Raw genomic sequence first — 24,838 nt, forward strand, 5'->3', positions numbered from 1 at the left:
CTCCGCCGCCACACCTCCGCTCCCCTCCTCGTCCCTCCACCCGTCCCTCCTCTCCTCATCGTCCTCCCCGCTCTCTCGGCCGCCTCCGCACCAACGGCACCACTTCGCGCACCCCGCCGCGGCCTTCTTCCCGCCCCCCCTGCCGCCCCCTCTGGCGGGAGACATATTCCTCCCGCACGGCGGCCCTGCTGAGGGGCCCTGTTCCCTGCCCCAACGTTTCCTCGCCTCCGCCACGACGCTTTTCCCACCGGGCCTCGAGGGGGCCATGTCGGCGGCCGTTGGACCGCCGCCGCCCCTGCCCCCGGCCGCGGGGGGCAGGGGCGCGGCCGGGGGCGGGAAGGGGGGCGTGGAGGCGGCACAGGGGGGCCTCATGGGCGGGGCCGCGGGACCGACGCCGCAGCCGCCGGGTCCGGACGTCCTGCTGGCACTGCTGTCGAGGAACAAGTCGCTCGAGGGTGAGTGTGGGACACCGGGTTTCCCTCCATATCCTGGGGGAGGGCATTATCGGGCCGTGCGTGCGTGTGCGCGTGTGTGTGTCGCCGAGTGAGTTTGACTTGGTTCGAGTGCGGGCCGAGAGGGAAATATTGTGCCGCACGTGGAAGGCCAGAAGCTGCTCAAGAGTTGCTTCGCTGTGGCTGACTTAAGGGAAGTGCGAATGCTGGTAGTAATAGATTTTATGTGCCTCGTTGGATTATATAGGTGAATATGCAGAAATATTGCGATGCTGTATGCATGCCCCACGTTCTGTGAGCTAACAGGCGAGACACTGGGCATTAGGCAAACCGGACCAACAAGTACGATTATCAAGCACCAAAAACCACATGGTTCTCTACGGAAATGGATTTATATCATTAGCCATCGCTTAATGGTTATATGTATTTGAAGAAAGTAAATCTCGACTGAATAAACATTAGGGAACTACTCACTATCGTTACAAATGTTATTTTCATGTTTGGGAAAGGTGTATAATCATTAGTTACACTAGTTTTTTTCATTTATCTCATATTATTACTCATCACCATCATATGTAGGTGATTAAATTTAGCGTAGGCTTGAATGTTTATTTCCATAAACACATATGATATGGACAACAGAGTTGTCTTTATTTTGGCCAGTGTTTTATGGATTTCATTTTATTAGCTAATTCCAAATTTCCAAATTTAACTTGCCATGAAGAGTGTAAGGGATATAGTAAGTATTGGATTTTTGTTAAGGTCATTTTTGTTCACGGAATTTGTTGAGGAAATCCTAAAATTTCAGCAAATTTCAGCCATCATTCAAATCTATATTCTTATGCGATGCAATATCGTATTCCATCTTTATTACTAATTCGTTTTCGTGAATATATACATTTATATATATATATATATATATATATATATATATATATATATATATATATATATATATATATATGTACCTATGCACACACACACATACACACACACACATATATATATATATATATATATATATATATATATATATATATATATACACATACACATACATTTTTTATATTTATTTATTAATCCAACTGAAAATAAATACAAGGAAAAGTGATAGAAAAACAAATAAAAGACTAAAATAGGATAGCTGAGGAAGGCGGAATCGAGCAGATCACAAGTGCAAAAATATTTCCTTGGCCGAGACTTGAACCACGGATCTATAGCCTTGCCGGGCCGATGTTCTAACCACTTGAGTGAGGAAACTTTACTTTTGTACTATTTTTATTTTAATCCTTCAGAGAAGAGTATATACTTGCAAAACTGTAAAATAATACAAACGGGAAACAATATATTAGCTAAATGTTTGTTGCAAATTATGATTTGGTAATGTATTTTTCAAAGTTTTATCGCTCGCTAAATTTGCAAAATGATGAAATGTTAAAAATACTGATCATCTACTAGTCCTCCTACTTTTACTGCTTCATTAGAATTCACTCTTCTTGCTGTCTGAATACTGTGAAAATTATCGCATTGAGAGATCTTATTTCTGAGTAATGTTTAAGTAAAATCCATAGAAACACCAATATTCAAAACAGATTACAACGGGAAACGAAGGATTTTGTTATTATTTAAAATACTAAGTTAAGTTTTAAACTGAGTTGAATACCTGAATAATTTTCTCTTGTGGAAACGTAACCCTATCTCCTTCTCATCTCTAGCATTTATAAATTTACTATTGAGTATGTTACTTTGTTTGAAAATATCATGTGAGAAGAGCTGGTTCAAATATATGTCCTTAGATTCAGGAATGGGTTCCGATAGGTTTCTATTATTGACAATTTATCCGCGGTGCATGCCCACAATGGGAGACTTCAACGACTGATCAATAATAGCATAAGCACCTTAAATATCAATAATACCCACCGTTTAAAGGCAGCTGCAAAGAAAATTAGAAATTTAACAGTTGTAAAATGACAACAAAAACAATACATTTATTGTGATGTATTGCAATCAGTAATCAAGTACGAGATTTGTTATAACTATTTCCGAGCCAGCCATTAATGTTATGTGTTTTACGCAATGACTTTTAATTAATTTTAAGGATATGCAACGTAATATACTATATTCTCAGTGTTATAAGGAGAAAAAATCATATTTTTATAATAAGGGTTCATCAATTCTTCTGCTCTTTTATCCTGCGCCTTTATTTTATTGCCACATGTGTCCGATCAACTCTAGACGGTGTCCAATCAGTAGATCCGTCGCACACAGCACGCTTTCACGGCATCAATGCAGCGGCTCAGATTTTCAAAATGGCGACTCGATCGGAGGAATGCGGGATTCCACCATCTACACTCGGTCTCATAATCTGCGACGTATTTCAGAATTGTGTTGATGCGACAAATCTGTTCACCATGGTGATATAAGATATTTGTGTCACACCTGCTGCACATTTAGGAATGTTTTTAATTCTCAGCAAATAACGCCAGCATCAAAAACTCATTGGGGGAACATTGAGGAGAGTGCTTACATTTACTCGCAAAGCACGCTCATATAAGACTTGGAATCGATAAATTACCGAAGCATGAAAAATGTATAAATGCTCGAGAGAAATTTATTGCAGCGCATTGGTTTATATTGACCATTCCATTAATAATTGTGCGTATAAAACTATAATTTCACTGTAGATAGTTTTCATTTCCATTTCGTCGTTTAGCAAAAAAAATATTGTCTACAAGTTTTAGACATCATTTTATTACTAATATTTTCAAAACTCTTTCCAATATTCCCGAAAATAAATATTAAAGCGGAAATGTTTCCATTAAACTATAAATTAATTTCTTGTTAACAAGTGAATGGATGATGACAGGTATTTGAAATTTATTTTCAGCGCTAGATTTGTTAAAAGTAGATTACTTAAAAAAGCAGGTATATTGGCAATCATTGCGAACTTAGTCATTATAGAATGGCCGTTAAACAAATAACAGTAGAAAAATCAAGTTAACTATTTAATGTATATATGTACATATATAAGTTTACTATTTTATTTTCATCTATAAATTTAATATTGAGTATGCTGATTTGTTTGAAAATATAATGTGAGAAGATCTGGTTCAAATATATATCCTTGGATTTAGGAATGGGTTCCAACAGTCATGTGTGTGTGAGTGTGCAAATATATATATATGTGTGTGTGTGTGTGTGTGTGTGTGTGTGTGTGTGTGTGTGTGTATAACGATTGTAAGGAAAAACTCACACTAGCGGCACAATAATGGGCTGATACAATATAAGACAAATAGAAAAGAATAGCAACATTTAAAAGAACACTCACACGGTAAATTGTTCGAGCTTTCGGCCCTCTCAGAGGCCTATTTGTGTTATATTGTGTCAGCCCATTTTATATATATATATAAAATATCTTCGAAATGGAACGCTCTTCGGCGACGCACAAATATATAAAAACACAGATGTACATTTTTAGAATATAGAGACACAAAGAAAGGACACTCACAATTCGTTATTTGACGTTTCGACAGCACGGCTGTCGTCTTCAGAATCATTTCTGAAGATCTTTCTGAATCTTTCTATATATATATATATATATATATATATATATATATATATATATATATATATATATATATATATATATATATATATATAACCTTTCCACATTTTACGTAATATATTCGAAAAGGAATTTAATATTGGCATTAAATACTTTGTAATTTGAGCTTAATTTCATTTAAATTCCTCGATCATAAGTTTCCATTTCCCCAACTTAGACAAGTCATTACACTGTGCGTCCAAATGAATATGTGAATATATGTATTTAAAATTACAAATATTTATACCAATGAATGAAACGAAGATATAGATATCTCGTTATTACAGCAAACAAGTTGCTTCCTCACGTCGAGTCAAAAGATTCCTCAGACACGAAAATAGCATCTAAATACCTATATACATCTAAATACCTAAATATGCAAAATCACTTGCCCTTAGGGAGAACAATGGAAAAGTATGTACATAATATTTATCATAATTAAATCAGACTTATTAGACAAGTTATGGAAAACCCAACAATGCAGATTGTAAAGTAGAAAGGTATGGAAGGTACATAGGGTACATTAGGAAGAAAGAGAGACCTAAATTTCATAGAAGCCCTTCATTGGTTGGCTTTCACTATAACATTTGTTTTATTTTACGACTCAGCCAGCTCAATTCATTACCTTTTCCTATTATCGCATAATTTATCGGTATATGATTTGATTGAAACGTTTGGGCATAGCATTTGTGCTTAAATGCATATTCCTCCGCTACATATTGTACAGAATAAGTAATATTATATTATTGAATAGGTGACAAAATATATTTCGTGTTCATTTGTCCATATTGATACATCTATTTTGATGGTTACTACTTATGTTTTTGATGAGTCAAATAAAACGGAATGGTTTGATTAGGACATTTGGTGTAACTATTGACATTTATTTTATGGTAAAGGAACGCAAGGATTCGATCTGAAAAATGCGTAATGGAATAATCAAAAACAAAGATTTATTGGATCAGAAGAGGTCGGCTGACTCAAGTTATGAGGCAAGTAGAAAAGTAAGTTAGTAATTTTTGGTGGTGCTGATGAGAGAAACGTTTACGATTGACAGATCTAGTAATAATAATTGAGCCGATCCTTAGTCAAGTGCTATTATTTATTCTGCCCAGTATCAATGCAACTGATCAGGGTTTTTAGAATAGTGTAGATGCCACAGGGTATGAAGAGTTACCTGTTACTGATTAAATTTACTGATCTTCTAAAAATTACCTCTTTTCCAACTGATGAAAACTTTTCTCCTCAACCACTTGAATAATTTTGAGTTTTTTTAAATAATCTTCAGAGGAAATATTTGACGCATAAGTCAAAGAAGCGGCTACATTCTCCAGTCATGTGGTATAATACAAAATTTCACACCGCATTGGTTTTTAGCATTTATGAGCCACTGAAATGATAATAAGCTTCAAAAACAGTCGTACTCTGGATACTTTCATTTTCATATCAAGTCAGTAATGCACAGCAGTAAAAGCGAAAGGTATATTCAACAGTCCGCAGAGAGCCTCCATATCTGCAAACTACTAAGTTTCTCGGCTAAAAAGAGATAAAATATGTAAATATGAATTTCAAGGATTAAATTTAGGCAGGGTTTTTAGGAAATATTTTTTGAGAAAGCATTTCGCAAGAAGATTCCTATTACCGTAGGTGATGTTTCCAATCTAATTAGAACAAAAACATATTCCTAAGGTACGTTAACTACCTATTCTTCCCTTTCAATTTCATTTTAAGTTGTAGTTATCATTTCTTCATGCTGAGTACTGCAACAAAAATAAATTATGACGCTGTGTTTGGAAAACAGAGACAGATATTTTATTTTTCCGATAACTTCTAGATGAATAATTCGGATTATGTTAAAGTTTGGTACTTGGCTGTGGTGAAATTAACTACCTCAACTTAGTTAATATTCTACAAAAAACCCTTTATATACGGCTTCATGAAAAGCAACTGATCGAGATAACATCGGAAACGATGACATGGAAGTGTTGCGAAGGCGGGGAGAAATGACTCACCAATGCAAGGCAAGAGAAAAGTACTCAAAATTGTTTTGTTTTGTTGTCTTGTACTCCATCGTATAACTTGCAAGACATCGAGATTACTCGTAAAATAGGAAAATACTTGACCTATTAAGCACAGAAATTAAAAGCGATTAACAGAATATAGTTTGAAAATGAGGCAATTTATTTTATCTATGGTGCATTATAAACAGTTACCATGATCATAATTTTCTAACATCCGAGGCCACATTGATAATTTCCCTTTTACATTTATTCACTCTGAATACATCGATCCATGCCTGAATGCGAAATATTATTTTTAATGTAGTAGTATCATTGTCAAATTTCGAAATCATTTATAAGATTCAGATCAGTCGTACACTGCGGATCTAGTCAGTTGGTAGGTGCTGACTGACCTACGGAAGTATGTTGGAGAGAAATAAATCGATTTTTTTAAGAAGAAATAATTTAATTACAAGTCAAGCACATTAAGTGGTTCCTTCCAATAAGTTAGTTATGAGTATTCAATGATTTTTAAAGCTTAATGATATCGTAAAAGAGTACATAAATTTATATAGGAATGCATGCTAAGGATTAAAGAATATTTAGATACCTAAATTGGTGCCAAAAAATGCATTTCTGGTGCAGGCAGTATAAGTCATAGACACGTGTAATTATTTCGGGCATAACCGTTTATTAGATCATATTCTTCTTTTAATCATAAGTGTAATATTACTACAGAACTAGGAGCCCTAGTACCAAGTCATCAAATTCTGCTATTACCAAAGCTCATAGTTAATCAATTATATAATAGCAATTTTACAGAAATGCTGTAGTAACGAAATTATATTGATTTAAAAATTTAGAAACAGCCCCATGCTTGCTCGTCGAGGTGAAAAGATATGAAATCATTTACTGGAATATTAATATTTTTTTCGGAAAATTTTTAAAAATCACTTTAATAAGGTGTCGTCATAATTAAATGAACAATGGCTTGACAAAAAAGAATGATAAATGACTGAGTTATGGCCAATGTTCGCAATTTTCTAAGAATATGACGTTAATAGTACTATTAAACTTGCATGATATCCCTATAAAGAACTTAATTTCATTGCATTGACTCATCAAATAATTATTTCAACATAAAACATAAGTAAATGAAAAAATACAATACTACGTGCAACTTAGAGGAGGATATTAATACAAAATGAATGCCGATAGAAACAAATGACAAATCAACCTCGCCTGAAGCAGATACACATCAACAATGTCAGTCATCATTTCTGGAAATTTATCAAGGAAACTCGCTTTTGTTCTATCGACTCCATTCTAAATTTATGGTAACGGGCCGAAAATTGGATCATAATTCAACTAATATTTGAGACTCATTAACGACGATTATGGGTTAAGTTACCTGTTGAGACCTGGGGCGTTTGCCGGGTGAGTTCTCGCCACGCACGGTATTTTCCGGGAGGAGCAGAACATCGGTGTTCAATTATTTATGTTTGCAGGTGCTAAAACTTAAAACTGTAACCCAAAAATCCTTTTCTTCAAGGAGTAGTAGAATGCAGTAATAAATTACTTAAGATAAAAAGGGTACATGGACTTACATTGGTTTAAATCTAAAAAGAGATTTCGTCAATATTCTCTGAAAATATTTTTAAATGATTGTAGCAAATAAATCTGGAATTCAAAATAAATATGTTTTCTATTACCGCAGCATATATACACCTGCGTATCTGCATACAGATTGTGATAATGGATAGTAAATGGTAGAAGTATTAGGTATAAAAGTATGTCTAAAACAAATAATCCAATTAAACTTCAAGGACTCGTTTATTTATATCTGACTGCGGACATGCCAAATGAAACTAATATTTAGAATACTGTTGTTTAAACTAAGAATAACTCTTCCTTCTAATTACAACCTTTCACAAGTATTTCTCATTCATTTTTGCCAATAATGTGCAGAGTTGTTCTCATATGAACCAGAACAAACCGAAAAAGTCTCAAATCCCAAATTCCTATTTATCTTATTTTTCATTACGCATACCCATTATATGAGCTACATGAGGTCGATAGCGATTTCAAAAGTGATTAATGTAGAGCCACCTCATTCATAAATTTTCTCTCTTTTGCGTACGTAAACATTATTATATCTTGTATTAATCATTATCCTTTTTTGAGTTAAAATAGGTCATGAGAAAATAACGAAAAAACATGATTGAATGTGCACTGGCAAAAATATTTTAGTTTGGTTTTTAATGTCTCTGCACCTAGTCTGTTGCCAACTTATCACTTATAGCTATTTTTTTATATTTTTCTTGGAGGTCAATGGAAATAGATGCCTGCAGTTCATTCGTTCCCCACGTAAGTTTCACGCTATATTTAAGCCAATGGAAATTGCTCTTCCTTCCAAAATGCTAAATTCGTTTAAAATAGATGACCTGGTGCATCACTCATTCTATTCTCACCTTCCGGAATTTTCTCCAAAATATTTATCACAAATTGAGTATATTTGACAGCCTATTTAGTTTAATTTTTTTATGTATCTATTTCCTCTCAGTTTCCAGAATTTGGCCACGTTCTTTTTCTGCATTGTATTAATTTTTTATATCTTCATAGCTTTCACCTCGATACTTTAAATCCGTTCCAAAGAACAAAATAGTGTTGAATCCAATTATTTTTCTTGGGATTGCTTTTAAACATGATCTAAAAGGATAGTGTGTGACCACAGGCCCTGCCAGAGCGATAATTATCCTAAAACTTTCTTGAGCATAAATAATTTTCTAGGACATCATCGCATGACAAAGATTTGTCCCACATTTCTTGAATATTTCTTGTAACCTTATGATAAAAATAACATTGCATGCTGTAGTTGACCTCTTCGTAAAACACGGCTGTCTTTCGTATAGTAATTACATATCAAGAAGTGCGTGATGGATTGGATGGGTTGTTTCTTGACTACAAAATACATTAGCCTCAATCATATCATAAACGTGACAAACTATATTTACGGCTTATGCACAAATGAGATAACGACCTATACGACAGAAGCTAAGGTGCAGTCCTGGATGCCTCTGCTCATGAATTCAACCTTATATGGGCGTAGGAATGAGCAACTTCTATATAACGCAATAGTTTTTATGCACATTTGCATGTGTATATATTTGTAAGTGAGACCAAGAGACATGCTCATAGGACAAATTAAGAAGGATGTAAAACAGAGAGGGTATCAAGGATTAAGGGCATTGACATTAAATAGAGAAGAATGGAGGGCTGCAGTAAAGCAATCCTAGGATTGAAATATTGATGATGATGATGATATACAAGCAATCGTAAATCACCTCAGGAGACGAGACTGTATATTGAACGCAATTTAAAGGAAGCTGAGCAATAAGCTGTAATTCATTGTTTTCATTCTCATCTACGTCTGACAATTGAATTAGTCGTATACTTAAGGTGAAAACTGAACAACCTGCTTGGAATTACGACCCTTGAAAAATTTCCTCACAGAAATTTTTATGCTTAGAATTATATCCTTGACGGAATTCCACCATGACAATCTGTTAACTTTATTTTGGCGCCCTTAATGCCTATGTTTTATAATTTCTGCCCGTTATCCGGGAAGAGTATTTAGCACTGAGAACTGCGACCAAACGTTCCATATTAATTGAATGAAGCCTGAACAAAATGTTTATAAACCGCATATAGCGAAGTTCAAATAATTTTTTTACGGAGGTTTGATCATGGATACTAGCGAGCGCCTATCGTGAATGAGAGATTACTCATTTATATCAGCTGTCTTCAAGTCTTGGGATTCTGGGTCTGTCTCAAAAATAAGTAGTCTTTCTCGTCGGGCATAATCAATCCAGCCTTTGCCGTGGATTAAGTATATATTAATACAAATTTTTATCTCTAGCAGCATAAGCGATGTAAAATGATTAGAAGAATCAAAGCAACTATAAAATTATTAATTTTGGCAAAATTTATTGGTGCACTTCTGCATTATGTGGCAAAAGATGACTGATTTATCTCCTAAAGCTCAATCATGCCTTCAGCTTACCTGAAATTTCAAACCTACTGATTTTAAAAGTATTAATTTTGAATGACTTAACCTGTGTTTTAGGATGCCCTCCTATGAGATCTGTAGGATATTAGCTCGAATTTGTTACAAATACAATGTGATAAGCAAGCATATTATATTCGTCATTCTACTTCAATCATTTCATTCTCATTCCATCTTCTTCTTTTGCGGCCACCTCCAATAAACGGTAAACGGTGATGATGAAATGGTTTGTCCTTGCCCATCTTCTTTATTCATGTATTCAATTTATTTTGTCATTTGCCAGGATCTTTGCAAAGAGGTGATTCAATTTTTGCCAAGTTAATTAATGATAGAAATTTGTCAAAGGTTACACCATAATTTAAGTTCAGTGCTTCTCGACTCTCTCAGTCCTCGTCCTATTTGGAATCGCCACCATTACACTTTTCCTGATTCACTTTTCTAGTTTAAAAGGTTTATAGCTTTTCTTCGTCATCTGAAACAGAATTTGCATAGTTTCATGTTGAAATTTCTCCATAAGTGCTTCATTTATTTAGTCTGCTCCAAGGGTCTCGTTTTTCATCCAAGTCGAAATTTCTTCTTGTTATCTTTGGACCCTAAAACTTCCTTAAATCTTGCTTATAACTTTCGTTAAACCGTGAAATATTTGGTATTGGTGCTTGATATGATTAATGAATGCCTTGCCTAATTCATAAATATTGCCTCAAAATAACATAATGGTGTTAGAAGACGCGCTCCAGAGAAATACTCAAAATAACTTCCGAGTTGGCGTTCGGAGAGAGAGCTCCTTTGGGTGACTCTTAGGATATTATGACCGTTTTAATCTTTTAGCGGTATATGTATGTGTGTGTGTATATATATATATATATATATATATATATATATATATATATATATACATATACACACATATATATATACATATATATATACACACATATATATACACACGAGCGTATAAATGTGTGTAAATATATATATATATATATATATATATATATATATATGTATATATATATACATATACATATATATACACATATATATATATATATATTATATGTATATATATAGAGAGAGAGTGAGAGATGATTTCATCGAAGTAACACGGAAGTGTTGAATACAAAACTTGGACAGCAACTAACAATATAAGAACACATTAAAAGAACACTTACACGTTATTTCATAATGATTTCGAAGGAATTTAGCTCTGTCTTCCTCGGAAGAAACAGTAGTACTGATATATATATATATATATATATATATATATATATATATATATATATATATATTATATATATCAGTACTACTGTTTCTTCCGAGGAAGACAGAGCTAAATTCCTTCGAAATCATTATGAAGTAACGTGTAAGTGTTCTTTTAATGTGTTCTTTTAATGTCTTCTGTATATATATATATATATATGTATATATATATATATATCTATTTGCGTTATAAATCTCAATAGTGATTTTTTCCTTTTCCTAGCCCGTCTTTCTTAACTTATATGCTGTGTATTTGCTTCCCTTCATGCTTTCTTAGATTTCCTCCAAGTAGAATTCAGTCCACTCTTTCTGAGCATCAATGACTATTGTAAATTTTGCATTGGCAACTTATTACTTCTCTTTTTTTGGTTTAATTATATAATATTGTTTCCCTCCTTTTGAGTCTTCTTTTGTTACATAATTTTATTTTCCAGATGATTTCATCTTCTTTCAGTTATGATCTCGTGCGCTTTCTTTTTCAATGCATCTTTCTGTGGTAAAGTCACCGAAGAGGTTTTCATTTTCCACCTTAATTTCTATTTATAATCTTAATTTATTTCCATGGAATTAGATTGAATTCACTAGTAGTATCTTTCATATCCACAATGGGATAGTTTTTGCTCCACCTAAGTCCCTCCACAATTTTAACATGAATATAATACATGCCATTTAAGTATTTGGACCTACTTATTCCTTTTGAATCTTATTTGCTGATGCTGCTCGAAGAATTTCTTCGTCTCTACGTTATTCTTATCATTGTAGAAATTCATCAGTCGATATCCTTTGCTGTTTTGTTAACCCAGACCTTTCGGTAATTTTTGGACTCTACAGTCACTGAATCTCCGTCTTACCAACAACTTTTCCTTTTCATTAAAAATTCTGACCACTCCAGTGGCTCATACATTTCATAATCTACGTGTCTGATTGTTAACGTACAGAATTTCAAGATGTTTCCATGATACGATATCACATTATAACTTGGTCTTTCATTCTAACCGACTATTGTTACTGCCAGCTTGACTTCTCCGTTCATTCATATTTTCTCTTCAACATTATGACAACCCTAGCTGGTCATTGTCTGACTTTATTACTCGGTTCTCATTACTACAAAAGTCTTAGTCTCTGGCCCATTTAATTTAAGCTACTCCTAAATCTCCATTCCTTTGCATTTTCTAGTTTTCAAGTCAGTCGTAGTATCCTGTATTCAATATTTAAAATCTATTTATTTAATTTGATGTCGTATATGATATCATTTATATATTCGCTATCGCCAGATCCAATTTGGGAATTATGACACCTTCGTAATATTTTATTTGAAACAGATCAGTCATCACACCTCTTGTTTAATGCAATCCTAAATATACTATTTTTGTGTTTTTTGTATCTTAGTATTATGTTGGCTTCCAAAATGTTATGCCACCATCAATTTAAATTAATTTTTTCAACTATCATTGAACTTTAACTTTTAATAAAAATATTTTGATCCCGATTCCATCTACAACTGCGGCATTTGATGCCGGACATATCTTAATGTATTTCATTTGTGCAATCTAGTTCGCATGCATGCATGCGAACCAGATTGCACAAATGAAATACATTAAGTGACCATGAATGTCCGTCCATCACCAGTGCTATTTTCTCATTGGGCCGTGTGATACGGTTTTGGGAGCCATTTATATGTTATCTAGTTCCAAAACAATAGAATATTAATACTTTTTAAATTTTAAGTGTTATATGAACAACAGACTCACACTTGACGATTAACCGTCAGTCCTAAATCAATCAGCAGTCCAGATACGCTCAGCAGTCGGTCGCTACCAACACTGTGCTCCATCTACGCTCAGACTATTGCTGGAGATGTTTGGGGTAGATATGAGCATAGAATTAGAGTGACTCGTGAAAAATTTATTTTGAAGTTCCCATCAATCTGAAATACGTAAATAGAGTTTATAATATTTCGACTGTAAATAACTTCTATAGGCTGTGGTTTTCAAGAATAACCGGTGTGAATGGAGACGATTATGATAAAAAGGAGATTATTAAATATGGTATAGTAATTGAAAATTTAGTCGCTCGTTGGCTAGAACAGTTCACTTTTTTGTGACTCAATTTCAGTTGCATTCCGTTGAAAGATTCACTGGAAAAAATGCAAGTTGTCGTTTTTGTTGTACATGTAAATGATAGCTAATTAAATAACATTCTGCTTAATGCATTTGTCTAACAATACCTGATGATTTTCGAATGTTCACAATTCTGTATTCCATGGTTGGAGCACTGATCAAATCCTCCGATTCCGAATGGGAAGTTAACTACCATAAATAACAGCAGTAACTGATTAGTCGATTACACAATACTATTACCTATTTCTACCTGTCTTTCACGGGTCAAATGCTACAATGCAATTGTTCCATATTCGTCTTTTTTTTAAGAGTTTTATTTTTCACCGATTCTGTAGCAAATGCTTGCTACATGTAGCAAATGATTACTACTTCGATTTTCAGAGTTTTATAATACAAATGTGATTGATCTTTACATTTTTTTGGATTTTGAGTAATGTAAATGATATAATATGACCCCCGGTGTCTGTTTACAGGAAATATTATATTCTCGTATAACACGAGGGATATTGCATGAATAAAAAAGCCTGTGACGTCGCAGAATCGAGTAAACCTAAGTGTAGTCTAGCAAGCGATGATGACTGTGATGGAAGACTTCGGAGATCAATCCGGATGCATCGCACAAAAAATAAATAAAAGAAGTTACAATTGGTGTATTAGGTAAAGTCAGAGTTCATTAAAAAACAAATTAAACAGAAAAAAGTTTAAGTAATCGCTCGGAAAGTATCACCCATAAATTGCAAATACTATGTCGTAAAGGCATGACTTTTCTTTACATTGGTATTTCATGTCATTACGTGATGACAGGGAAAATATTTGCCTTCCTTAATCACAATCATTGTCCAGGCATCAACTTTCTTAAAGAAATCCCCTCTTATTCGCGCGACACTCTTCAATTCTGAAATGAAAACCAACGCCCTTCGCTGCCGAATGAAAGGAGCGTGTAATCGCTCTGTTATTACTAGCCTCCCCCTTTCCCAAAGTAAATTTCTTTTCCCTCGGAACGTGTTTCTTTCCCTCCCTCTTATTTCTCACGAGTGTATAAATGCACGCTTAACGGAGCTTTGATAGCTGCTCTGCCGCCGCCGCTGGCTGCGAGGATGCCGCCTTCCTCAGATGCGCCCTCCGATTGATTCTGCGATGGGCGGACACAAGGGGGTGAGGTGTGGGGTGGGGGAGGGGATGTCAATGGGGCGACAATGGGCCGTGAACTGGCAAGTGTGTCGGAGGGTTTGCGGGAAGATGGAAGGGAGGGGGCTTTCGAGGTCCGCACGTGGCCACCGGTTGAGGGGCGAGGGCCCCTCACTTTCATCTGCCACCGGCGGCACGCGTCCGCCAGGGGCGGAGCCAGGTCCCCGTTCTCGGTAAACGCCCGCCGCCGCACCCACCCCACCTCTCTCCCCGCTCCCCGAGGGAACAGCCCCTCTCCCCGCGGGCGCTCCCTCCCCTCCGTCGCCACCCGCTTCCCCGTGGCGGGGGAGCCGGCATATCGCCGATTACCTCCCTGGTTGGACAAACATTAAGCCACGAGCGGGGTACACATGCAGACTCGTGGAAGCTGAGTGGGCGAGGACTTGAAAAGGAATCCGTATCTGAAATAATTATCCCCCTTCTGGACGGATCTTTTAAGGGCTTAAGGGCAGGCAGGGAGGGGCAGGGCCACGGACGGGGCCTGCGGGGAGGCAACTGACGCGCGCGCCCCCTTTCGTCCCGCGGAGGGCTTCCGTGGCACCATCCTTTCTTTGAGCGAGCCCTTGCCGTGCATTTTTTCGCCAAAGATCCGAGAGGCTTTGTCGTCCTTCGATTACCGAACACTCAGACTGACACGACGCGGTTTCCTTTCGTAGTAAATCAGTCAGCAGACGAAAGCTGAGTAAGTAGGGCTCAATTTTTCACAGGTGCTGGGAATTATTGAAAAAATATAAAATTTCAGTGCGGTATCCAAAGGGAGTCCTAAAAGCTAGGATGTTAAATCTTTAATAATGAAAAATGATTTACTAGCAATAAAAATGTGTTTCTAACATTCAAGACCAACCATTTTCTGTTAAAATCAGGAGACTTGGATGATCTGAACTGAAGCCATGTATTACTAATAATTGCGATCAGAAGTGGAAATCTGAACTCTGGAACCTTTTTCCACGGAACTATGTTAGAAGGCTGAATTTAGGTTTTTTCTCAAGGAATTCGATCATCCATAGGTTAAATTATATATTTTAGGTTAGATGCTTATGATTATGCGCATAAAGTTCCAAATATGAATTCAGCATCCTGAATACTAGGCATTACTCTTCGGAGCACTTGCGTCAAGCAAATTGGTGCATTGTTGACCGAGAGTGCTGCCATCGCATTCAGCAAACAGGTTCGTGCATTGATCACTTTATTTGTTTCTCGGAATATTCGAGCAACGAGTGTACATGACAACAAATGCTGACTCACGTTTCACTTAGGGAACTCTCAATGAATAAATTAATCGATTTAATTTTTATCAGTTGCGTAATAGTAATCAGCGAAACGATGCCCATTTACAATTATGATGGCTACTTGAATGGTCACTTGAATTTGTCCCACGCATTGCATTGAATATGGCTCCTGAGGTAATTATTAGGCCGTGAGGGGTAACGCAATACAGTCACTAATGGCTAATATTTTTCTAGTTCAATCATTCAAATTTAACTTATATCTGTAATTAACCGAAAACTTTTATTTTCCTCTTTCTAGCAAAATCGTCCATACACGAAATCATGCCCATAATAAGAATTGTGCGCTAGTTCTAAAATATGGTGTCCTGCCGTAATGCCATTTACACTTTCCGCGTTGTATAAAAAAGAAGATAGGAAATGTATTCATGAAAATCAGATTCTAGTTCTATAGGTCAAACCTTCTTTGTTTTTTATCAAAAGCAAAATGATTGTTAATTATCTTTTGTTTCAATATCCATGTCAAATTAAATCAAACAAAATAGATCAGGAGTTATTTTCGTAACTTGGTTGACGAAAATAAACAGAGGAATACAAATTGCCCTAAATAAAGTGTCTACATTAACTATTTTATTATTAAAATAATTAAGTGATTCACGGTTTAGGTTAAATATTTTGATGCACCAAGATTGGCATTCAATTTATTGGTAAAAATGTGTTCAAAAAGTTTTGAACTAAATTTTGATTTTTGTTCAACGAGAGTGCTTTTTAAGTTTTACTTGAAAATTGTAGAGTTGACGGCTAATGTATACATTAACATCGCTTTAGCGCCTTGCGCATTAAAAGCAAATGCGAAAACCATTCGATCGTATTAACGCAGGTGCGTCAGCCACGAATGTTGTTTGAATAAAACATTTTGTTCTGGCAGATCCATTGTGCGTGCGAAAGATACGATAAATCAATAACCAAATATATTCCCCAGGGATAACGGCATCGTTCGCTACACCCTCTCTCTCTCTCTTTTTTTCCAGCAGAGGGAGCGACCCTCCGGGTAATTGAATTTGGGTAACGCAATTCGGGGAAAGGGAAAAATAAGATTAAGTTGATAAAGGGAGTAGGGAATGGTTATTTGAAGCAGACGTTGTTTGCGTGGGAAATTAGTTACGATGCGTATCTCGTGGAGTGCGCCCGATGAGGAGGGACGAGTGTAAACCCTGGACTCATCTGCTATTTTCGTCCTGTCAATCCGTACAATGTAAATTTCACAGCAAGGCAGAAGTAAGTCATTCATTTTTTTATATATTTCAACACATGGATAAAATTTCCAACGAAATCGAAGCAAAGTTTTCCTAAACTAAAGTAAGTCTTTTATAACTAAATGCTTTCCTATTTCATTCATAATTAAACGAATTTCCCTGACTAAATAAAAATTTTTACTCTTAAATGTTTCTTAAACTACAAAGTAATTTGCTAATAACACCACAGTAATAGCTTTTCCACACTACAGTTTAACTAAGGTAAAATGCTATTCCTCCCTATTTAGACCACGTAATGATAGAATGATGAGCTGGACAACTTGTTTGGTTCTTGGCTCACTCATTCACTCCTAGACCACTGATTTCTTGGATATTGTGATCTCGTACATTTGTAATAAAAGAACAAAATACCCCTCAATGTTAGTTACCTCATATTATCATTCATTTTTTAGCCTTAAATTTTCTTCATCTTTTTTTGAATATACTGATACATCAACTCAATGATACATTTAGGGTAAACAGAATAAGTAGCCAACTAATGTAATAAATATTATTATATCCCTAAAGAGTTGGTGGCTACTATTATTTTAAAAGTTTTTTTTCGTACAACTTCATTCATTCATCTTTATCTTCAGTAAAACTTCATCTTAATTCGTCCAGATTCCAATCTCCCACAGAATATTTTAAAATAACTATAGTTGTGTAAGGAAGACCAGCTCTAGTGAGTCATAAAATGCCTTGGAGGGCAAAGAGGGGAAAAAATGGGCGAGTCGAAGACTAAAAATAAAAAACAGCCCCGAATCATCCCTTCGGCATCTTCAAACACCGCACGAGTTAATCGAATAAGAATTCCCTCCTCGGGAGAGCGGTGGGGGGGGGGAGAGGAAGGGAGGAGGGTGAGGGAAGGGAGTTGAATTATTAACCATATCATCAGGGCATGTCGAGCGGGGGGTCATGAGGGGACTTTAGTGCTTATATGCCTCCTTTTGTGAGAGAGGAATAGGGGAGGACTGAGGAGTAAATTCAATTTGCACGCGTTGTCACTTCGTGAACGCCCTCATATGTACGTACTCGTATGTACGTGAGCCCGGAGTAGGAAAGCAAATTGGTTAACCGGAGCTAATTATTTCCATATTTAAATAACAAGAGGAAAAGTGAGAGCTAGAAAAAATACACTTGAGTTTATAAACGATACACATCTACGTTATCTGCAGGAAAACACGCAGTTTATCATGTTCACGAAGGTATAGTTATAACATGTGAAAATAATTATTTAAATTTTATGCAAGCATTATTTTCGTGATCCCAGTGTATATTACGCTAGATATTGGTGTATGCATGCCAGTAAATGCATTTTTCGTGTTCCCTATCTGCCTTTCGACATGATTCCGGTATGGCGAGCGAGTCTTCGTGCTAATTATTTTCGATCATTAGCGTGAGTCTGAGAAGTATGCATTTTAATGCCCATTCATGGTGGACTCACTTGAAAATTTATATCCTACAGGAAATCCTCCAGAATTTCCCCTCTCACTCCCTCCGTCTCTCTTCTCTTCCTTCACCTTGGCTTTTTCTATATCTCATCTATTCCTGCTCCTTTTGCCACGCAAACTGGGAAGACGGATTTAGTCCCATCGATTTAAAAAATAAATATCATATTTATTCCCCTTCAAGTAAACGTTTCCAACTAGATTTTTTTGATTGATTAAGGAAAAAATACTTGCTTCAAAATTGGATATGGTACCCTTTCGATGCATGTTAAACAATTCATTCTCCAGAGAATAGTAATGAGTTTTTTTCAAATTTTGCATTATATTTTTGCTTGCTCACGGTTATTAGCGAGATTTTTACACATTGCCTTGGCCAAAAAGTGCGAGCAAGATTAAATATAAATTCATCATTTCTAAATTTAGCAGTCAGTAATTATCAACACACTTCTTGTTACACAGTGAGAGGCTTGACGTAGTGAATCAAGTTAATTCTACTAATATTCATGGAATAACACGCGTGAGATAGAGCCACAGAACGTCATATGAACTTATAAAGGAGAGTTCAAGACTGAACTAGTTCCTTCTGTCACCCGAACATGCGGCAAAATAGAAATGAGAATGGTCCCAACTTCGTCAGAATCTATCCGATCCCTTGTCCTACTGCTGCCAAGGATTATGCGTGGTAAAGCAGAGGTGAACTTAAATTTCAAAGTTGATTGATCTCACCGTTGTCCATTCGCGTGGAAAAGAGCATTTTTCTGCAAGTAAACTATGCAAGTAGGTTAAGCAAACTTACCCCAACCTCCCGACGCAGAAGTGAGCATACGTGGTGTTGCCAATTTTCCCCTCTACGTAGATGCGAGAGGAATTCAAAATAAGAATTATCAAAAGAATGCGTTGGAATTATGGCTTCCTCAAGATTTTAGTAGAACTATTTTTTTTGAGAAGGACAAGATAAGAGTGAATACACGGAGAAGGATATGCCTGCCGCAATTTACGGCTGACATACATAGCTGAAAATGAGGTGAAGAAATAATTTCTGAGAAGGATGCCAGTTGCTATAGAGAAGGAGATAAAACAATGCAACCTCAAGATAAACAAGATAAAAAGTAAGGTGATATTCTTCGGTTGAAATACAGGAGATAATTTCCGAGTAAGACTGCAGAAATAAATACTTGAATAAGTGGAAGATTTTTGCTATTATGGGAGCAGAATCTCTAATTATGAAAGTTGCAAGATAGATAAAATTAGTAGAATAGGAATGGCGAAGAAGGGTTCCAATCCCAAGCAACCATTGATTTACCATCACGGCTTGTGTATTCGCTAAAGGAAGCGTGAGAAATCATTGACGGATGCGAGACGAGGACGACTGGCGCAACCGAGAAAAGAAGATTGAATGCAGGTGGAAATATGATACCACAGAAGAATACTGCAAACAAAATGAATAGACTTCGTAGCAAAAGGAATAGCATTTTGAAGATTGGGTGAAGAAAGAAACGCATAGAGAAAACTCCCAAGGGAAAAAGTGCAAATATCCTGAGGCCCGATTGTTAAATGAAAATCGAAACTGAAGGAAATTTGGGATGGATGCATTATTGAGGAAGACTAAGGATAAACTGTGAGAAAAAGGTAATGGATAATATCGGTGCAAGGAGTTAAGAGGGAATGACGGGGTCAGCAGAGAGCAGAATTCATAGTTTGAACAGCTGTAACAAACGAATCCTCAGAATGATAAGTCGTGTTGATAATATAATATTCAGCACCAATGAACAAATTAAAAACCGAACGCAAACTAATTCGTGAAAAACAAATTAAAGACTCGAAAACTATGTCTAAATCGAGAACAGATAGAAAACTGTGGTAATGATGCTAAATTAATCCACGAAAGAGTGGCGGATATAGGGAGATAAATAGGCGGAGTGAGAGCGGAGAGAACCACTCCCCTCCCAGGACGAGGTCACCGCGCATGGTTCTCGCGGTTCTCTTCTACGCGAATGCACCTTGAACGGTAGTTCCGCCGGAATTGCAACCGATAGGACTAAATGCAAGAAAAACTGTCGTCTACAACAATTAATCCAAGGGTTAGGAACTGGAAAACTCTGACCTTTTAGTTATATTTACTGAAGTTTGGCCAAGATAGAAAATTTCGAAAATCATAATGTTATCAACATTTTCAACCTGAAAAAGTAAGAAATGAAAATAACGGTCTAAATATAATTGAGCAAATATATTTTCAAAAACTGGATAGAGCAGATTTCATTTCAACAAGTTGAAGAGTTTCCCCAATTAGGCAGCTAGATTACTGGTGCTGAGAGAGGCAAGAGACCGGTCGCCGAAGGAAACCAGCCACTCTCCACTCTCCCCTCAGTCTCTCACCCTAATTGAAGCCAATTCTGATTTCCGACTTAACATAAATGGAGGAAACGAACTGATAAGCCCTGAACCCACTGCATTTATCGACCGAACGAGTTTTCACACGCATAAAAATTCCCATCGAAATGAAAACTGGCGTTGAGTGGAGGATGGAAAGGCATGGTGTGGGAGGGATAGACCCGGAAGGAGGCGGAGGAGAAGTGATTCCCACAAAGATTGAGCGTGAGAGTGGGTGGAAAGTTGAGATGGAGTAGGAGGGGGAAGTAGAGGAAGAGAAATAAACGTGGATGGGGGAAGGCGATAAGAGGGAGGAGGTCATGTGGGACGGGCGCTGGGAAAGGAGCTGAGTCGGAGATGGAAACTTGGGAAATAAAGAAGCAGGATAGAAAGGAGGGCGCCAATTTCTTATTCCACATAAAAAATAAATGCTGCAGTCGACGCAAGAGGGGGAAGGGAGGTGGAAGGGAGGCTGAGGGAATGGTAGGGAGGCAGGAAAGGCCACCGGAGATGCCGCTTGTCCGCATGAAATTTGCATTAGACGAGCTTGGTTAGGAAGGTCAACAACAGTTTCAACAAGGGTGATTGGACGGAATGAAAGGTAGAATGAGCGGCGGAACGAGGGGACGGGGGCGGGAGTGAGCCCCGGGGCTGTGTTCCGAGCGAAAGAGGAGAAGGGTGGGAAGAGTCGCCGCCGTGCCCCCGGGGAAGAAAAAGACGGAATACCCTTAAAACCACCACCCACCCTCCCTTCCTGCTAGCATGGAAGATGAGCAGAGAGAGGGGGTTGAGGCGCCTTCGGGAAAAGAGAGGAAGGAGGGACCACGTTCGGAGGGAAGAGCATCCCCGCCCCTCCCAATCCATGACTCGGGGCCGATGAGCGAGCGAAAGGCGGGAGAGGGGCGCGACGGGGGAAGCGGACAGGCCACGCGTCCTTGCACCCCATCCGTGCGCCGAAAAGAGGCGGGCGGGGGTGGGGCGGGGAACCGCGGGCACGCGACCGGCACGCTCCCCTTTCCGCCCCGGGGCTTCCCTCTCCCCTTTGTCCCCTCGGAGGCACCCCGAAAAGGCACCACTTCCCCCTCTGGGTATCCTCACAAATGCACTCCGCACACCCGGGCACATCTGCCTCCTCCCTTGGCAGCCCTCCTCAACAGCACCGAGGCACGGGCACTACCCTTTCCCCCAGACGAAGTGGGGGGGGGTAGAGGGGAAGGGACGCACTCGCGGCCGGGGACCCTTCCCGTCTCTCACACCCACTGACCCCCTTCCGGGGAGACGTTAATTTAGCCGAAAAGGGGAGCGTGGTGATGTGGATGAGGGATGGCGATTCCTCGCCGCAACCCCCACCTCTCCTCCGAATTCCCTCCCTTCCCCCGTCCCCTGGGGAGCGCCTCCCCCCGTCCCGCTCCCTTAGGTCTCGGCCGCGTCCCACGCTCTCCTTCTTATGACCTCTCGTCCCTAAATCATCCGGGATTTAAGCCCGCCACGGCCTTACGTGCCTCCGCCCGCACGCCTCCCTCTCACTTGGGAATTGAATGGGAGGGGAAGTTGTAATGATGATTGCGCACACAATGCTTTCTCGGCCAAACAAAATCGCATCTCCCTCCCCACCTCCCGAGCCCGAAGAGTAAGAGGAGGAGGGGTGGGTGCCGTGGCGAGCCTCTCACGGCTTCCCCCATCCCAACCGATCAGCATGAGGAGGAGTTCCCCTCTTCTCCCACGCCACTTCCGATGACCTCCCGGTTCTTCTCTTGGACACGCTCCCTCTCGGCGAGGCCCATAATCCCCTTGACAGGTTGACAGTGGAGATGATTGGGTGTGCTTTGTCCCGCCGGTGTCTCTGCTCGTTTCCTTGTTGACACGACTCGAGTGCTCTGCGGTCAGAGCGAGTGTATCGGAAGATTGAAAGATCCGATCGGCGGCGTTTGAAAACAATGGCGCGACCCGTCGGACGTGTAATTTCTTCCAAGACTATTTGCTGATGTGATAACTCTGACGGTTTTTAAAGGTCAGTTTCTCCAGTGCTTTGGAATAGGAATGGGGTCGATTGGTGTATGTTAACCTCCTCAAAAGGGATGCTTTTGCTTCCAGATGGTGTTCATTTTGTTTATCCTCTTAGTATTATATCTAATTTTAAATTATCCTAACGAGTCTATTAGGATTCAATAAATAAATAAGCAGTCAAGGTTTCCGTTTGAGAGCCAGATATTATGCGTAAAAATCAATATGCACGAGAGTATCATTAATTGCCTGTGCGTTGATTTTTCTTTAATCTACCGACAGAAAATGTTGAATATAAAATTCGTAGCGAACATCTTAAATTTTGACTGTCCTGCCCTGAACTACTTTTATTTTAACGCATATAATGTCAATCTATTGCAGCCAAGTTACTTGTTTTAGTTTAATAATTTCTGTGCGGAATTTTTCTTTGCAAAATTCAAAAAAACAGCTCTTTCTTTCATGTATCTGAGATTCAATTTAAGAGGAACATATGCAGTAAGCAAACCGATTGAAGGAGATATTTGTTCCGTTCGTAGGACATAGTGCTCAACCGATGGTGGTTCCCTGAATATCCAACTAGTAATAAGTAACAGTGCGAGTGGTGCCGGGAAACTGCGGTGGGCTTTTACTCTAATTACTTGACGACGGAGGGAAGGGAGGGAGCAAGGGGACGGGCGTGGGGCAGGAGGGGGGGAGGGATGAAGGGGAGGGTGAAGTCTGACGCCGCGCGACGGCCGGCAGATGGTTCGAGGGGTCGCGGAGGGTGCTTCGAGGGGGAGGGCGGAAGGGAAGCCCTTGGGAGAGGTGGGGGCGGGGGGAGTCTTGCGCAAGTCGGAGGCGCCCAAGAGTCTACCACCCACCTCTCTGTTCGTGTCTCCAAGTCTGTAATCGAGGCGATCATACGTCCACGCTCATCCGTAAGGGACTGATCGCTCTCATTGCAATGGCAAGCGGCGCTTCCGTCGAGAGTTCGTATCCAATACGATCGATAGATTTGGCCGTCCTCGGTGGAAATTGCAAACATTGGGCAAACGTAACTCTGTATTCAATTTCACTTAAATCTTTTAATTTCGCCATCTGGCATTAAGTGTGGCAGCTAAGCATCATTATAAAGGTAGGCGGGGGGAATGGAAGCTGGGGAAGGAGAGGATATTAAAAGTGATTTTCCTCTAGTCGCAACTAATTTTTCCAACGCAATTTTCTTTGACTAGGTTGAAATAAAAAAAATTAATCTTAAAATTAATTTGCTATACCATGTACTTTAACTCCAAACTTAAATGATTTAAGTGTTCAGAGTGAACCCCACTTGCTTATATTCTTTGCACTATCGTCGTGATTAGTGGTTTTGATGAAGACCGGAATATCAGCAAAAATAGTACAGGTTTCCTACGTTCTTGATTTTTCATTTATATCTCTCACGTAATTTGATACTTAAATGGATATTTTGACATCTTGCTCGACCAAGCAAGTTCTTTCTGCAAGGAAGGACTAAATTGGATGATAGAGGTGCCCGATGGCGGTCACTATATTTCTTAGAACTCTTTTATGGTATTGAGGTTTTTTCTTTCATTGCCCTCGACTTTTTTGGGTCTCTTAGTCAAAAACTAAGATTCAGTTTAGATTTTTTGTACATTTAAAAGTAAAGTTATACAGCTGCGCACCGCCGCTATTGCGATATCCTGGGTAAAATTTATCAACCAAAAGGTGACCCCTTAATTTTCGTAAATCATCTCTTTCGTATTTCAACTCTTTTTGATATGTGATGTCTTTGAAAATTTTGTAACTTAATTAATCCATGCATGAAT

At 38.3% G+C, this 24,838-nt stretch overlaps 1 protein-coding gene across 1 annotated transcript in view; it reads left to right on the forward strand.

Moving 5' to 3' along the window:
* Positions 1-265: 265 nt before the first annotated feature.
* LOC139694992 (LIM/homeobox protein Lhx3-like) overlaps positions 266-24,838 on the forward strand; it is a 51,453-nt gene continuing 26,880 nt past the window's right edge. Inside the window, exon 1 of the mRNA XM_071593562.1 lies at positions 266-455. Coding sequence (XP_071449663.1) covers positions 266-455 — 190 coding nt within the window. The remainder of the gene's footprint in view (positions 456-24,838) is intronic.

This window comes from Hetaerina americana, unplaced genomic scaffold, assembly GCF_022747635.1.
Source record: "Hetaerina americana unplaced genomic scaffold, ioHetAmer1.1.p SCAF_1, whole genome shotgun sequence".
Lineage (NCBI taxonomy): Eukaryota > Metazoa > Arthropoda > Insecta > Odonata > Calopterygidae > Hetaerina > Hetaerina americana.